The sequence below is a fragment of the Thalassophryne amazonica genome, chromosome 1, assembly GCF_902500255.1.
Source record: "Thalassophryne amazonica chromosome 1, fThaAma1.1, whole genome shotgun sequence".
NCBI lineage: Eukaryota > Metazoa > Chordata > Actinopteri > Batrachoidiformes > Batrachoididae > Thalassophryne > Thalassophryne amazonica.
The window spans coordinates 150,265,525-150,283,378 of NC_047103.1; the positions used below are offsets into that span (position 1 = coordinate 150,265,525).

The window sequence follows — 17,854 nt, forward strand, 5'->3', positions numbered from 1 at the left end:
ATAAAATCATACATTGTGATTTCTGGAATTTTTTTTCTAGATTATGTCTCTCACAGTGGACATGCACCTAAGATGAAAATTTCAGACCCCTCCATGATTTCTAAGTGGGAGAACTTGCAAAACCGCAGGGTGTTCAAATACTTTTCCTCACTGTACACACACACACACACACACAGAGAGTAAAATTCTTCTTGATTTTTGAATTATGACTAATAGGGTTTAAATTCTAGATAACACTCATTTTTGAAAATTAAAATTAATTACAATTCACTGATTGACTTTATTAATTCTGTGCTTTCCTCACTAACCACAGGGAATAAATAGTTTCATTAATTCAATATTCTATATGTTGTGGCTAAAGTGCTTGCAAACAACTATAACACAATAGTTGCATTCTGGCAAGTGGCATAGTGACTGTTTTGCTCTCTTATTGTCCATTTGACATTTATGCAGCTTGTGTAATCTTTAGAAGCATGAAATATGCAATCATTTGTCTTAAAACTACGGTGTAAGATTTACTGTCATCTACTGGTGAGGTTGCAGATTGCATTATGGCATTGCTGGTAATTTCCCTTCATGTATTTGCTTCTTTTTCAGTGGGGATGAATGCTCCCTTGCCTTCTCTTGTACAGTATTAAGCAATATGTATTATACTCCATTTCACCAAAACGAGCGTTCTCTAACCTGTTAGCCTGCACTAGCAACCAGTAGACAGAGTTTAGGGGAACAACTACTGCTTCCTCTTCTGTTTTTCCATCCATAATGCAAATCGCAAAAGGCAGAGCGAGTACGTCCCTTTTGGGATACTGTATCAAAATAGCGGGCCAATATGGTGACCTCCATGAGTGGGCCCGCTCTCATGAAGATATGATGAAACACATCAATTCATCATTGTAGGTGATCATACAATAATGAACAGATGGTTATGAACGCTAGATTTCATTTATGCAAATAAACACCCTTAAATCCTGCACACTGTAGCTTTAAGCACATTTTGGAATACAGTGTCTTTAGTGTTTCCATTCGACAGCAAACAGAACATGAAGAATCACATTTGGAGCTATAATTTATATTACATGTATACATAAGGCTCATAGTTACCATGTCTGCGTACTGTAAATCAGTCATTCTACACAGTCCAGATGATCACAGTTACAAAGAAATCACTATTGCAAATACAGTATATTTCATGAAAACACAAAGGCATTGCTGGACAAGTGATCACACAACACAGCAGAACTTTTCTTTCGGCATGATGAGGGCAGGAAAAATACTGTTTTTTTTTACTGATGGTTTTGAACTCGTGGAATACTAAATATCATATATTGCTCAAGTGCTCTTTTCCAGAGTCCAGGTTGCACATTGTCCCATTTGTCCTTACACATATGTGATGTCATGTACCGATCCTGGCTGGGGGAGTAACCTGCGACAAACTGGTGTCCCTTCCAGGTGGCGCTGGAGACACTCATCGGCTTCCTGCTATGATATCCACGGATAAGCACCAGCCCAGCTCAAAGCCGATACAGGACTTATTTTCTAAAAATCCCCACAGTTAGTCTACTCACACTTTAAAATACAATCAACAAAAATGGCAGGAAATTGCAGCTACATCATTATAATGACATCAGGGCAATAAAACCTGTTAATGCAAAACAGTACAAATTAAAAAGTCAGTTCTAACTGCTATTCAGCAATCCAAAAACATATTTACCACATTTCTGGCCTCACGTTTTATAATACAGCACTGTGCAAAAGTCTTAGTTGGCTTTTAAAAATACTGAAAAGCTGCTAAATATGTAATATTTGGTAAATAGCATTCAATAATTAACATAATATGCAATTATTATCAATGCAAAAATATAATATAGACTTGATTATTTCTATTATAAATAAATCGATGCAAATAAGTGCAATGTATGACCACTTTTCACATTTTAAAATGCATTATTTTTTTATGTAATCTGCAAGTTACAGTGAAACTTTATTTGTGGTAAATTAGGTTTTCACAGTAATGTTATTTTTATCAACTGATTACTGGCATTTGCCTTTGTGTTGTCGTGTACTGGGCACCTACCATGACAGATTTTATTTTTAATAAAATGATATCAATAGATAATGGCTCTGTTTCTTGCATTAACTTATTTCTATTGGAATACAAATGTGTGTACATTTCAAATTTAATTGGCTGTTGACTTACTGATTATAAAGAAGAAAAAAGTGAATTATCAAAATTTTAAACTGCTTTCAATTTTTGTTTTTGCACAGCACTGTCCACTATACATCTCAAAATTTTGCCAAACTCGATTATTTATTGCGAGCAATCGCTGACATTTCATCTGCCTCTATATTCTTCACAGTCATCATAAGGCTTTAAAACAGAGAAAGAAGAAAAATCCACCCTCGCATACCCTAATGTATTTTTTAAAACCCCTACTACACCATTTTCCCCTATTTTGTAATTTATTTAATTAGAGACATCCTCAATTTCCCACAATGATTTTTAAGCAGCTTCACAACAATGGCTAGATGAAGTTGACAAATAAGAATTTGCCCAACTGAGAGAAAGTTGCAGCACTTCCTAGATATGCAACTTGTATGTTTGCAGTGCACTGGTGTCTGTTAACAGCATTCATATCTCTGTGACCTCAATAATGGGTTTTGTCACATGAGACTGCTGAGTCGATAGACTTATTTTGAAGAGCTAACTCCAATCAATTAAAAAACAAGATTTATTTTGAAAAACTTGCAGACACAATAAGCACAGTGAAATGCTATTAACAAAATATTTGAGGGTGGATTTTTCCTTTAAACCATAGTTGCCTTCATCTCAGAGGAAGCATTTGATTGTTGTCATTAACAACACGTTATTATTACAGCTCATTAAAAGATCACAGCAGATTCTTTTATCCAGCAAATTCACAGTCGCCATACTCCCCCAACAACACAAAGTACAAACATATATATCAAAAGAAAAAAAAAAACTATAAAACTAGTTTAAAAAAAAGGCTCAGTCGGGTTTATGTTCTTAAAAAAATCCACAGTAGAATTTGGCCTCATTGCTTCTCTTTTGGTCGTCCTGTGTTTGGCTTGCTAGCTCGAGTGACGTGGGGTTAGGAGAAGTCCCACACCGCCTCGGCTGTGTCGATGCCACGTGATGGTGGTGTGTGACAGGGCGGGGCAGGGGGACAGGATACTGGAGGGTCGTCGGAGCTCGTGAGGGGCACTGCTGGGTACATGAGGCCAAGGAAGGACTCTCTGGTGTGTCTCTTCACCTGCCACAGAACACAAAGCTGACTCAAGCACTGACTCAATATGCAGCATTTTACATTATTTTCAACATGGGTGGAAATTACATTTCACAGAAATACTTCTCAAGAGCAATTCTGCACCCAAAACTGAACCTGAATTAAAAGTATTTAAAGGAAAGCCTGATTATTTATTGAGCAAGCATATCTCATATATAATAAACACAGAGCAATGTTTAAAATAGTTTTTGTTTCAGTGGAATCTGAATTACTGATCATGCTGATTACTGCTCCAGAACATGTTGTGGTGCGGCCAAGTCCCACTGCCCCTAATGTGGAGGTGCCCATGGAATAGATTACAGAGCAATAAATAACTTCAGGGTTAACATGTTCAAATGTTTTAAATACACAAGAAAGTCATTACAAGTGTCTCATTGCTAATTGCTGGCTCTCATCAGCTTTACATAAAGGTCAAAATAAGTCCTAAAAGCAGATGACTTGACTGAAGTGGGTTTATAATGAACTGTTGAGAGGGACAGCCTTCTAATTTTGGGGGTCAAGACCCCTGTCCTCACCCTGGGATTCCTACCTGGGAGGAACTTATGGAATCAGGAGGTCGCTGGACTGAGGTTTTCCGCAATTCTGATATCACTGCAGAAGTGCGACGGTCCAAGTCTGTAGGGTCCTGATGCTTCCTGTCTTACTGTATGGTTGTGAGATGTGTACGTTAAAGGGTAGGATCTCACCCGACTGCGACAGCCTGTGCATGGCATCCGTGAGGGAATTTGCGCAGTCCAGCGTGAAGTGAAAGGGGCTTCACCATTCCCTCGCATGAGTTGCAGGGCGGCGTCCGCGTGCCACTCGATTTTTGAAAAGACCAAAAAAATTTGCGACAAACTTCCCCACTAAATAGTCAAGCGTGTGTCTCGTACCCCTCTCCATGTAGTCTCCGTGACTTAGAACATGTGCAACATGTAAGACAACAACACACACTTTTCCTTTTACTACCCCAATTCCAGTGAAGTTGGGACGTTGTGTAAAATGTAAATAAAAATAGAATACAATGATTTGCAAATCCTCTTCAGCCTATATTCAATTGAATACACCACAAAGACAAGATATTTAATGTTCAAACTGATAAACTTTGTTTTTGTGCAAATATTTGCTCATTTTGAAATGGATGCCTGCAACACGTTTCAAAAAAGCTGAGACAGTGGTATGTTTACCACTGTGTTACATCACCTTTCCTTCTAACAACAATCAATAAGCGTTTGGAAACTGAGGACACTAAATGATGAAGCTTTGTAGGTGGAATTCTTTCTCATTCTGATGTACAACTTCAGTTGTTCAACAGTCCGGGGTCTCTGTTGTCGTATTTTGCGCTTCATAATGTGCCACACATTTTCAATGGGCGACAGATCTGGACTGCAGGCAGGCCAGTCTAGTACCTGCACTCTTTTACTTCGAAGCCATGCTGTTGTAACACATGCAGAATGTGGCTTGGCATTGTCTTGCTGAAATAAGCAGGGAGGTCCCTGAAAGATGTTGCTTGGATGGCAGCATGTGTTGCTCCAAAACCTGGATGTACCTTTCAGCACTGATGGTGCCATCACAGATGTGTAAGTTGCCCATGCCATGGGCACTAACACGCCCCCATACCATCATCGATGCTGGCTTTTGAACTTTACGCTGGTAACAATCTGGATGGTCTTTTTCCTCTTTCGTCTGGAGGACATGATGTCCATGATTTCCAAAAACAATCTGAAATGTGGACTCATCACAACACAGCACACTTTTCCACTTTGCGTCTGTCCATTTCAACTGAGCTCGGGCCCAGAGAAGGCAGCGGCGTTTCTGGATGTTGTTGATGTATGGCTTTCGCTTTGCATGGTAGAGTTTTAACTTGCACTTGCACATGTAGCGATGAACTGTGTTAACTGACAATGGTTTTCTGAAGTGTTCCTGAGCCCATGTGGTAAGATCCTTTACACAATGATGTCGGTTTTTAATGCAGTGCCGCCTGAGGGATCGAAAGTCATGGGCATTCAATGTTGGTTTTCCGCATTGCCGCTTACGTGTAGAAAGTTCTTCAGATTCTCTGAATCTTCTGATTATATTATGGACTGTGGATGATGGAATCCCTAAATTCTTGCAATTGAACGTTGAGAAACATTGTTCTTAAACTGTTGGAATATTTTTTCACGCAGTTGTTCACAAAGTGGTGATCCTCGCCGCATCTTTACTTGTGAATGGCTAAGCCTTTTGGGGATGCTCCTTTTATACCCAATCATGACACTCACCTGTTTCCAGTTAGGTGTTCTTTGGGCATTCATCAACTTTCCCAGTCTTTTGTTGCCCCGTCCTAACTTTTTTGAAAGGTATTGCAGGCATCCATTCTAAAATGAGCAAATATTTGCACAAACACAACAAAGTCTATCAGTTTGAACATTAAATATTTTGTCTTTGTGGTGTGTTCAATTGAATATAGGTTGAAGAGGATTTGCAAATCATAGTATTCTGTTTTTAATTTGCATTTTACACAACATCCCAACTTCACTGGACTTGGGGTTGTATATGAGCCAAGAGGATCAGCACTTGTGGAAGCGGCCAAGTGAGTCTGCAGGTTGGACACATCCTGTCCAGCCATGAAGGAGCCACACAAACAAGATTTATTGTGTTTGTGTTTTTCTTCATTTATTTTTCCGTGAGGACTGCAGTGGGAATACGTTTAATGCTTATTAATGCTTAAGGTGCCAGTGGGCAGGGGAAGCAAATCATTGAAATTTTACATTAAAAGTTGTCGCCTATGCAAATGTTTTGGCATGACTTTGTGTTTCTCCACCAGTTGCGCCCCAGTGAGATACTACCCTAAACAGTGAACTAAGGTGATGACTGGATGACTTTGGTACCAAATATCTTCAGAGGATCCTTGGGTACCACTGGAATGACTTTGTATCAAACGAGCAGTTACTTATAGAGCAGGGGTAGGCAACCTGTTCCAGAAAGAGCCATGAGGGTGCAGGTTTTCTTTGCAGCCACTGACTCCACCAGGTGATTTCACTAATTAACTGATTCCATCTGCTCAAAGTGATATTAATCAGTAAAATCACCTGGTGGAGTCAGTGGCTGCAAAGAAAACCTGCACCCTCATGGCTCTTTCTGGAACAGGTTGCCTACCCCTGTTATAGAGACTAAGATGAGGACCATCACTTGCATTGTGTGGGAGCGTCAGCTTCAACATTCTGGCAAGGTGGTGTGTTTCTCTGAACATGATCTAGCACATAGGTGCCTGAGTGTTGAGTTGTCACCAGGAACCAAGGCTTTTCCGTGGAGTTGGATGGATGTGGTAAATTGTGGTCCCAGTGTATGCTCCCAGACTTGATTTGCCTTGAATGAACATGACTGTAGTAGGCCCTTAAAAATTTACTTTAAATTGCAAGTTTGCACATTTACTGCTAATTCTGGTGCTACAGTGCTAAATAATCAAGCTCCATCAAGAAAAAAAACTAAAGACAAAGAAAAAACTTTGGGAGCTTCCACTGTGTTGAACACCAACCTGCTTGAAGAAGGCATGGGTCAGCAGTGTCGAAGCTGATGGTCTGTGGAAGTCAAAGACAAAAATCACAATTTGTTGCTTTGTCCACAACTCAACCTCATTTTAATTTGCATTAAAACATGCAGCAGCCATGTCACGCCTGTAATGTAACAACCTGCGCTCGGGCTGCTGCTGCAGACACAGCTGGACCAAATTGTGCAGGGTGACGGAGTGGTTCTTAGGTCCGGGGCTTTGAGGTCGGTCAGCTGGAGGGGCAGTGGCACTGTGCGTCAGGATTCCAGTGATCACGCTCTCCCCAATGCCAGAATCAACTCCAGACCGTGACACCTTCAGGCCTCCCAGCTCACCCAGCGGGAAGGGAGCCACATCGAGCAGGCAGCAGTGTGAGCCACGCAGCTTCTGCAGCAACATCTGACCAGGAAGATTCAAACACAGTCAGACAGTACCACCTGACCCCGGAACATCTGTGTGGGGGGAGACATTCTGGTGAACACAAGAACTCAAGATCAGCAAACGTTAGATATGTAATATTAGCAACATAGGAAGCCTTTATAAAGTAGATGAGTTGATTTGATTTTGTGGAGTTCTGTGAACACATTTCCATGGTAACAGGGGAATAGAGTTATTTGGTGGATGTTGCTGGTCCTGTCACCTTTTGATTAGGCGTGGCAACAGGCACAGTTGTCCCTGTGTAAATTATGTGTCAAAGGACAGTTACCATGGTGTGACACACAGCTAGCTGTACATAAAAAGCAGCTGCTGACACAAAAAGCTTCTATTCCTTTCTCATTGTGTGGAAAAGGTGAGAATTTGCACTTGTTTTTAAATGGGGAAGGGAATGGTGGGGTGACAACAATGGAGCCAAATGGCATAATCTTCAATCATTAGAGCACCCATTCCCAAGCTTTAAGAACACCGGGGAACAGTTTGAAATCTGAAAATTTGTCTGGGGTCGACCCAGACCTTTAATCACAATTTTGATCGACAACAGACTAGGATGAAGTACTTTGATATGTCAAATTAGGACAGATAAATAAAGAGTAACATAATTTAAATCTCATGGATTTGTTTTATTACAATAAGTAAGTCCAGTGTCAGTGTTAAGGACCGCAGTGGGACACTGACTTTTCACCTGGCTGTGGCATATAGGTGGATACTTTTGAGAAGTAGGGAATGACCAGTTGTCTGCCATCAAGAACCCAAGGTAGTTCTGTATTTAATGGATGAGGAGATGTGTGGCGCCAATCCATACTCAAAGACCTAACCTGCTCCCCATTACTTAACAGTGTTAAGTTCATATTCACATCATGGATGGCTCATCTTAATCACATGTCGCATGAGTTTTGCTATAACATTTGTAGTCCTCTGCCTATTAATGAGGGATATCTTGCTTCACCATTATTCACCCAAAGTGCTTCTTGTTACCTGAGTAGGTGGCATATCTTGGAAGGGCACCCTGCCACTGACCAGCTCGCAGGCCACAATACCCAAACTGTAGATATCTGATTTCACTCCATACCCATGCAGGTCCTACTGAGATCAACAGCATATGGGGAAGGAGCAACAGAACAGAATGAAGTCAGAAAAAGGTCTGACTTCAACAATATATGTTGACAAGAAAGAAAGAAAAATGACAAGGTGCACTCAGAGACTTACAGGTTTGACACAGAGTCAAATTATTTGTGATTCACAGTTTATGACAAGTTCTCAAGTTCTAAATATTCCTAATATGTAAGCATTTGGACCCAAATTCAGAACATGGCCTTTAACTAATTTGTCTCAAGATGAAGCCACTATGTCCTTGGCTGACCTGCAATCATTTCACCAACTTTGCCCCAAATTGTATTAAAAACACAATTCAGTTACTTAGTTCAAACATAGATTGACAGGCACAAATACAGAAAACAATACCCTGGATGTGCTACTGCTCTGCGCAGGTGTAAAAATATCTAGTTTCTTCAGCACACTAATAGACTTGTTCTCATGAAACTAGTAGGACACTCTTCCATGCCCAGATCCACAATATCATCATCCATAAATAGTGTTTCAAAAATGCTGTTGTTAATCCGATTGTCATGCTACAAGAGTATTCTTGACTTAAATACACAGTAACAAGTCCTGACCTGCCGCAGTAGTTCAGGGCTGAGCCAGGGCAGCAGGGAAGGGCTGTGGTGGGGCATGTCAAACACGGCTCTCATCCTCTTTCCCTCACGCATCATACTGTAAACACTGTGGAGCCCTGAGAGGTAGACGTGGCCCTCTCCTGACAGCAGGATATGGCTAGCCTTCACACCCCTAAAGGAAGAGGATCAGGTATGACACAAACATACTGTATCTAAGCAAACATATTTTTATTTGGAATGGAATTTCTTCCGTGTGTGAGCATCCGATCTTGTGTTTGTGTTTTGACCGGTGAATGTAGGCCATCCGGTGAAGGTATTCCAATGCCTTGAGCACGCCATACAGCAGGTACGCTATCAAGGATTCACTCATTCCATCTGGAAAATATGTCCTCAGTAAGGTGTCTGCAGAGCCTGCAGTCAAGAAGAGAAGAAAGTGTCAACTAGTGAAGCCTGTGTTAGCCAATTACTGTAGCCTAGTTGCATTTTCTAATACAAACCAGTCACACAAGGGGGGGGGGTCAAGACCTTGCATCTTTGTTATTTTTTTTTAACAGAATTTCTCATGTACCATTATCATTGTCATTTAATAATTTCTTAATGATTAATGTGAATGAAGTCCAAGACATCTTCACTGAACTGTAAATCTTCATATATCCATCCACTGAAGAAAAAATGGCTGTAAAACTGATGATTTTTTTACTTGTGTTATTCTAAAGGATGCCTTTACTTATGCAATCTATTATTTTGGCCTAGAATTTTTTAAAATTTATATCAAGTCATTATTATTTTCCAGCTGGACTGTAAAAGAGATAATTTTCAATTTTTTTTTTTTAATTTTGAGAAGTCTAAATTAATATTTTCCCCCTTGAAATTGCACAGAAAAATAAAAATTTGTAAAAGCCCAAAATTGTGTAGAATTTCCACATCCATTGGAATCTAAACAGTTGTCCTTTTGGCTGCTCCCGTTTGCTTGGGGTTGCCACAGTGGATACATCCAGATCCGCATCGGTATTTTGGCACAAGTTTTACGCTGGATGGTTGACAGTACAAATGTTAATTGTGGTGTTTCTCTAATGATGAATATACAGAATCTACAATTTTTTAGCCTCAAACACAATGTGAAGCTGGGTAATTAAAGTAATGCAAAAACACAAGAAAACAGTATTTGATGGATTTAAAGACCAACCTGCTTTCTTTAAAAATGAGAGAATTGTTCAAGTGTTGGAGTGTTGCATGAGAATGGCTGACCATAAGACATGAGAGGCGTCAGGACCCAGAGCTGGGAGCAGGAGCTGAAAACCAGTCGCGATGTCAGGAAGTTTTTGTGACGGAACAGCCTGGACAGCAGGACCTCATTCTAAGGATTAAGAAACATCACAAACAACACACACACACACACACACACACACACACACACACACACACACACACACACACACACACACACACACACACACACACACACACACACACACACACACACACACACACACACACACACACACACACACACACACACACACACACACACACACACACACACACACACACACACAAGAGGATATGCTGCATATTTACAACTAATTGCTTTGTACCCACAAAAACAATACAAAATTTAAAAAATAAATAAATTTGGCACCCACCATGAGCTGTAGCAATTCTTCCTCTGTACACTCGTCCAGGTTGGTGTGTTTGACTGCCACCAGTTGGCCGGTGGGGGTATGGCGTGCCATGTTCACCTGGCTCAGGTTGTTGAAGCCCCTCCCTACAAGAAGGCAAGAGTTTAACATAATTTTTCCCCCTAGATCTTTATATGTTTTTGAATTTATGTCACAAATGCAACTCCCCTGAGTTGTAGTGGTCTTCACTGTTTGCATCACCAACTGTTCAGCAAAGTGTTACTGAATTTTAATCGGTGTGACAGCATGTTTCTGCTGGGATGATGTAATCATGCCTAGGTCTACAACTTATGCCGATGACTTGCAGATGTATGAGCTTGTCTACGTATTTAAGAAAGTGTTCAAAATTTGAGTCACAACTCAGTGACAAATGTGTGAAAAAAATTATTTCATAATTAATGTACTTTTGAGTGCTCCTTGTTGTTTTCAGAGGTAAAACTACCTGCTCTTTTAGATTTTAACTCTCATAAGTGTCTAAATATGACAGAAGTGCTTGTTGTTAACATAAAAATACCCCTAAAACAGACATTTTCAGTGACAATGTTTTTCCAATGTGTGATTTCTTCAAGTACTGGATAAGTGAATACATGTTGTGAGATACTTGGAGTTTTACTCCAAGTTTGTATGTTGTGTTCTATTGTTACAGCTGCTTTCCTGTATATTCGTTTTTGAATTGTTTTGTAATTTGTGTCGGTAGCATGGCCCAAGCAGAGGGTCACCCCTTTGAGTCTGGTCTGCTTGAGGTGTCTTCCTCAGAGGGAGTTCTTCCTTACCACTGTCGCCTGTGTGCTTGCTCTGGGACTTGGTAAGGTTAGACTTTACTTGTGTGAAGCCCCTTGAGGTAACTTTGTTGTGATGTGGCACTATATAAATGAAAATAAACTGAAAATTGAAATTACAACTCAAATTTGAACCTTTTCAGGCAGCAGAGACATCATCCAATCATGATTATTTCTCCAAAGTTTAATAGAAAAGTAGAGTTGGCCACACCCCAAATGCACAGATGTGCCACAGATAGCCAAGATAGTGCCCAATGAGCTGTTAAGTTGCAAACTACATAAATCTAAACCTCTCTTTGATTTTTCTTGGACATTGCATTCAGGTTTGTACAGAGACACTCTCACCCAGCTCGGCCAGTAGCTGGTAGTGGGTTGGCTCAGGTGACAGCCCTGTGATGTCATCGCCACCTGCTGGACCTTGCAGAGTGTATTCAGAACAGTCAGAGCTCTGCAGGGACAAAAACAAACTCAGAACATGACTTTATCTCAAACTATGACAAAAATAAACTGTGCCTCTCTGAGCACCTGATCCTGTCAGATCTCAGAAGTGATGCAGGGTAGGTCCTGATTAGTACTTGACTGAGAGAGCATTTGGGAACACCAGGTGCTATGAGACTGTTTCACCATGTAGAACTGGAGTTGTTGCATCAGGACGGCCATCTGGCATAATTCTTGTGGAAAATTCCAATACGACTCTGTACTAGATACAGCGTTGTGAAAGCAAAACTAATGTAACAAAACTGAAAAATTGTTTAATTAACAGATTTTCATACTGATCCAAGCCATTTTTTTCTTTTCTTTGCATTTTAGCACAGTATTAATTACAGGTTTAAAGAAATAAAACACATCATATTTTCATCAAACTATTTGTGTCTTACCATTCACCAACGTACAAGCACCGGTGGGCACAGCTAACCTAAAAGTTAGCTTCGATAACCACTAATCCGTGAAATGAAAAGTTATTTGTGCTAAGGGTAAACCGATAAACTGCCAAAACATTTCGTCTGAAGCTACTGCTAACTTTTATTATGTAAATTTTACTTTAGGTTGTTTCTTTTTCTTGGCTCTAACACCCTGAAAAACAGAAAGAGGTGAAATTTTCATGGAGGTTCCAAAAAAAAAAAAAAAAAAAAAAAAAAAAAAAAAAAAAAGGCTTAGCATCCCGAGATCAGGTAATGACCAAGATGTACATAAATAATTAAATGAACAAATTAAACTGTAGTTTCCATTCAACATATAGTTCATTCACAGTACAGAAAGCACTAAATGAATAAGAAATAAAAATACAGAAAATAAATTTATTAAACTAATTCCTGCATTTATTCTGGTTTGACCTTCTAATCCTCCATCTCCTCGAGGTGATGCTTGTTGGCTTCACACTGTTTATTTTGCTTATTGGGATAGCGTATAAGGGTCAACAGGGGGAAAACATGTATGATTTTAGGTTTATAAGCTTTTTTGAGTGTTAAACTTTAAAGAAAGTTAGCCGAGTTCAAGTGGAAGCTAACTGGCCCACTCGAATGGCCGTCTAACCATTTTCAAAATTACGGTCACTGAAAAGGTAATCGGCTAATGGAAAAAAATAGCTTTGTTAATTTGCTAGTAGCTGAACTGTGCCCACCACTGCTTACAAACAAATCACAACAAAAGGACCTCAGATCAGTAGGTTTAAAAATACTATCCCAATAAAGTCAGAAGTTAAAAGCGCAGTGGAGATGTTAAAAAAGGTGGTGGTGGAGTTTTCAACCAGATTGATCAATAAAACCTTGGAAATTGAGAAAATACCTTGAGAATTGGAGAGGATGTGTACTGGTAACAATTTTTAAGAAAATGGGTGATGTGCAAAGCTGTAGTAACTACAGAGGCATACAGCTGATAAGCCACAGTATGAAGTTATGAGAAAAGCAGTCGAAGCTCGGCTTAGAAGAAAACACTACAGTTGTGATTCCAGGACCTTCTTGCTGTGAGGAAACAGTGCTACTCACGAAGCCACTGTGCCCCCAGAGTCAGAGAGACCAGACTGAGGTGGTTTGGACATGTGCAGAGGAGGGACCCAGGGCACACTGGGAGAAGGATGATGAGGATAGAGCTGCCTGGCTGGAGGAGACGAGAGAGGCCAACGAGGAGGTTTACGGATGTGGTGAGGGAGGACATACAGGCGGTTGGTGTGACAGAAGAAAATGCAGACGATGGGGTGAGATGGAGACAGATGATCCGCTGTGATGACCCCCAATGAGAGCAGCCGAAAGAAGAAGCCAGCCATAAAAAAATGCTGACTGAATGTAAACACATAGACCCCATACAAGATTATGAAAATAATACAGGTTTTCAAAGCAACTGAGCGCATGTATGCTTTGATCTAAGATCTATGCTCGTATGCTTTGTCCATTACCCAATTGCCCTCACGTGCATCATTAAAACTGTCATTACTCCCAATCCTGCTCCTCGGACATCCCTACACAACACATTTCCAGTCTATTGTTCCTCTACTCACACCATCAGGGTTGTGCTGCCCAGCTCTTGATGAGCTGCTCTAAATAAATATATTTTACAATAACAAGCTTTATGCTTTCAAAAATGACAAATCAGTGCTGTGACGACATAACATGAAAGGCTTCCAGAAAAGAACTATCTCACACCAAGCAGAGCAAAAAAGAAAAAGAAAAAGGATTTTATACTTAATAATTGCAATCAATTATCAAGTAGTACATTAACAATCATTATTACGGGTTTTGAAAAAGCAGTAATTTACAAACTGGTGAAATCATGCAAAAGAATGATTTAAGTTTAATCATCAGCAATGCCACAGAAGCCAAAACAGCTCCTGAGAGATGGTCCATGGTGCTTTATGAAAGCAATGTTAGGACATAAAAGCACCAGTGTGGACACATCTCTCTATGCTGAATCCATTGTGTCTTGGCTACTAACCAGGAACTGGTGGCTGATGTCCTCATAACGCTCCTCTATGTCCATGGGCTGGACCTGAGTGTGGAATATGCAGGAACAGTCCTGGTGAAGGGGGAGGAGCACAGGTGAGAGACACCCCAAAGGACAACAGAGGAGTGGAGAGGACATGGAGCTTGAGGGCGATGCAGTAATTGTGATATGCTGCCCCTGGAAAGTTGGGGATTGTGAGGAATGAGAGGCAAGCATGTGGAAGTAATGGCTCATGAAGGCACTCAGGAGGAACTGTATCAGAGGAGCTGAGTATCAGATTGATGATAAAAGGCTATTAGGAGACAGCTTTATCAAAAGGAATGACTGACTAATGTATTCCAATAAAGCAAGCTAAAAGCTACATACATAATTACATGAGCCCATTATGAGTGATGCACAAATATTAATGTTTGAATGCCAAAAAAACAAAATTATCTGCCAAAAACTAAATGCACAATTTATCTCTACTTAAGCCCAGGGGCAACAATATGTGCAGTCCATTTATAGCTACCTTCCACATTTAAATACAGCTGAATTTTCAAGGCAAATATCCTCAGAATTCTATGTCTGGGCAGGTAGCCGCCCCCCCCCCCCCCCGCTTTGTAACAAATTTTTTTTCTTTAAACATCTTATCTTAGAAGTAGACTTCTACAAGAACAAATAAAATAAAATAAATTCTGTAACATACACTTCCAATTTTGTAATGACTGACTTCCCTAAACTCTAAGGGGTAGTCACTGCCTTATGCAAACATTTAGCCCCAATTTGCATCCCAGTTCCAAAAATGAGAAAATCAGGTGAGATATATTAAAATATCACGAAAATTTCCTACTATTATTGATAACTACACCAGAGTACAGGCAAGTCCCATGACACGAGCGCTTATGCCCATGTGCCTCACAACAGTACTCCCTACAGTTTATGTTGTACTCTCGTGGTTATTACCACATTTTTCCACAAACCTAAAATGTACCACTAAAATAAATAAAAAAAAATCTAAAAAAAACAAAAAACAAAAACAAAACAAACAAACAAAAAAAACTGAAGACAGCAACATGCTTTTCATGGGATTTATGTTGCAAAAGAGAATCAGGAGGCTTCCGTTAGGTCAGTATCACTGACTGCATGTTGTACCTACATGTCCACAGTCTACACTTGTATGATATTTATGCTTTTAGCAAAGGGATAAGTGGAACACCACATCGTTCACAGAGCTGTACATGTGCAGAGCTGTGCCGCCCCCCGGGCACAGCTACTGCAGACCTCTCAAAATTGCTCACCAATTGCTCCAAAATTAAAAAAATAATCTGTATTATGTTTAAATTTGTTTAAATTATTTACTTCAAGAACCAATGAATTAGAAAACAAAACCGTCTGTAAAATTAAAGTAAAAAATGCATACTCCCCCTTATCTGCAGAAATTCTATCCAATTATTCACATTTTGTTCATCACTACGTGTAGTGACATCACAACTTTTTTACAAACATTTTTAAAATTTCCTGATCGCTTGCAGTGTTGTACAACTCTACTTTTACCATAGATTACACTCGTGTTCAGGCACCAACTGGGAATTCAATTTTTTTGGCACCAAAAATGTACACAATCGCTACACAGTTGTACAAAATCTTGCGTACATTTAGATGATGAAAGTCTTGTAATATTTATTTGACTAAAACAATTCAGAATGACAAAATGACATTTGAGTCAAGACGATGTCAAAAACTAAAAAAACAATATGCTCTCAAAATGAACGCTGGTGTAAATTCAGCTGGCTATAAGTTATGATTTAGTTGTGTTACATGAAAAGAGATAAGTACTTATACAACCATTTAATTTGAAACACATTTTCCCTGCTTGCCAAAATGAATTTCTGTTACCTGAACATTAAATAGTCAATTCTATCAAAATTATTTTGCACATGGACTACTTTGCTTTTCTTGGTGGCAATCAGTTGTTGGCAGAGAGTATATTTTTGGTATAATGCAATATCACCATCAGACATTTGCCAACTCATAATGGCCCATATGTATGTAGATTTTAAGAAGGATGTCAGCAAATGAAAATGCAAAAATTGGACACTTTTCAGCCAAGCTTTTTATAAAGGTAATGGCATGCTTTAAACCTCCTGTAGTCCTTCTTTTATTTCACTGACAGTGAGCAGAAAAAAATGCAAATTAAAATTTATATAATTGCCAATCATCAACTAAAATAACACCGTAAAACTACTATGAACCAATATAGCTTGCATCCTGTGACACATAACAATTAAAATATTACTGGGAAAATCTCACCAGAGGGATCTGCATGTGTACACACAGTAAAGAGGCCATATTTATGCAGCAGACATACCAAATTAACACTGAGTGTTACTCTTACCAAGAAAGACATGGAGTCCTTTTGTTGTTGGTTAAAATCACGGGCTTCATCCGCTCAGAGGCTGCAAGAGGAGACTGACAGCGATGGAAGGAGACAGAAGCAAAGCTGGTAGACACACTGTAATATGAGATGATATGAACAAAGTGGATGCCCAAACAGCAGCAGCAACAACAAAGCATCCATTCATCCATCTGCAACATACCTGTCTGCATGGGCTCATGACGTCATCATGGTTTCTCATAACATCTGGAGGAATACTGTGATGCAGCCTGTAAAACACCTTCGATGAACAGTGTTTAAATTAGCTTGTTCACTTATTTTAATAAGGTGCACTGAAATAACTGATTACAGCCAAAAATATAGAACTGTAAATTAAATACCACTTCAAGGTTAAGCTAACTGCAGCCATTAGCTTGAGGTGACAGTTAGCGTCAATGTTAATAAAAAAGAGATATGTGTTCCTTTAAATTTCGCCCCATGTTAGGTTTAATTTGTCGAATTATCTATTTTATAAGAGACTATAAGGTGCTCACCTTCTCACCGACAGCAGGTCTGGCGCTGCAACGTAAACAAGTTAAAAAATACAAAAGGAACGCTTAAAATCTCAAACAACGGTTTCTTTGTTTGGTTGTATTTTACACATATGTGCATGCGATTAATGGTCTACGAGTAACGACGTATAGTGTCAATGAACACAATCAAATAGTAGAGGGAAAAATGAAAAGAAAAACTTGACAGGACTTTTAATTTGACACAGATATTTGGCACGTGAGAAATACGTCATCGCGTGTCCTGTCGCACATAGATGACTCGGGGTGTAGCTGTTGCCCGGCTGTCTTCTTCTTACCTTACCCATTACCATCTGGGGTTTTTAAAAGGATGTACCCATGATGTTGAATTGTATTGATTTACGGTAAGATTAATAATATTTAATAATCTTACTTAATGCTCTTAATGCACTGGGCGTGGTAGGTGTCAGTTTGCATACGCGCTAACATTAGCCTCGGCTAATGGCTGCACCGCATGAATTAGCTAACGGTACTTTATATATATATATATATATATGCCATTGACCGAGCATCGTTTTTCCCTGTCGAAAAATATTGAAATTGTTTGATTAAAATACTGTAAAAATTGAAGATTCAATTGAGCAATATT

At 39.5% G+C, this 17,854-nt stretch overlaps 2 protein-coding genes and 1 long non-coding RNA gene across 11 annotated transcripts in view; 1 reads left to right on the plus strand and 2 right to left on the minus strand.

Annotated features, from left to right (window-relative positions):
* Positions 1-1,048: 1,048 nt before the first annotated feature.
* On the minus strand, positions 1,049-17,362 carry stradb (STE20 related adaptor beta). 8 transcript variants are annotated; one of them, XM_034175963.1, is made up of 13 exons: positions 17,230-17,336; positions 16,899-16,976; positions 16,697-16,813; positions 14,311-14,496; positions 11,728-11,830; positions 10,568-10,689; positions 10,173-10,281; positions 9,212-9,335; positions 8,925-9,096; positions 8,227-8,331; positions 6,956-7,212; positions 6,802-6,844; positions 1,049-3,272 (listed from the first exon to the last, which is right to left on the minus strand). In XM_034175963.1, the coding sequence occupies exons 3-13, from the start codon at positions 16,706-16,708 to the stop codon at positions 3,111-3,113; spliced, it is 1,395 nt and encodes a 464-aa protein (XP_034031854.1). In that variant the 5' UTR covers positions 16,709-16,813; positions 16,899-16,976; positions 17,230-17,336; the 3' UTR covers positions 1,049-3,110. The 8 variants fall into 8 exon arrangements, with proteins under 8 accessions (XP_034031854.1, XP_034031883.1, XP_034031825.1 ...); XM_034175992.1 differs by having other exon boundaries at positions 14,311-14,391; positions 17,230-17,333; XM_034175934.1 differs by having other exon boundaries at positions 6,786-6,844; positions 16,899-16,965; positions 17,230-17,320.
* Positions 16,198-16,699, minus strand: LOC117515433. The gene is made up of 2 exons (XR_004562150.1): positions 16,579-16,699; positions 16,198-16,545 (listed from the first exon to the last, which is right to left on the minus strand). It is a non-coding gene; the product is annotated as an uncharacterized LOC117515433 (long non-coding RNA).
* A 119-nt stretch (positions 17,363-17,481) lies between the features above and the next one.
* Positions 17,482-17,854, plus strand: part of trak2 (trafficking protein, kinesin binding 2) — a 36,093-nt gene continuing 35,720 nt past the window's right edge. For both annotated transcript variants that reach the window (XM_034176007.1, XM_034176014.1), the window contains exon 1: positions 17,482-17,609. The gene's annotated coding sequence lies outside the window, so the exon portion shown is untranslated. The remainder of the gene's footprint in view (positions 17,610-17,854) is intronic.

Bases quoted from the DNA above. Each gene is read 5' to 3' on its own strand.
- stradb (XM_034175934.1), bottom strand. The intron at 11,831-14,310 runs GTTAGTAGCCAA...TTGTCCCTGCAG, and splicing joins ACATCAGCCACCAGTTCCTG to AGCTCTGACTGTTCTGAATA. The intron at 6,845-6,955 runs GTTGTTACATTA...TGACTTCCACAG, and splicing joins CAGCAGCAGCCCGAGCGCAG to ACCATCAGCTTCGACACTGC.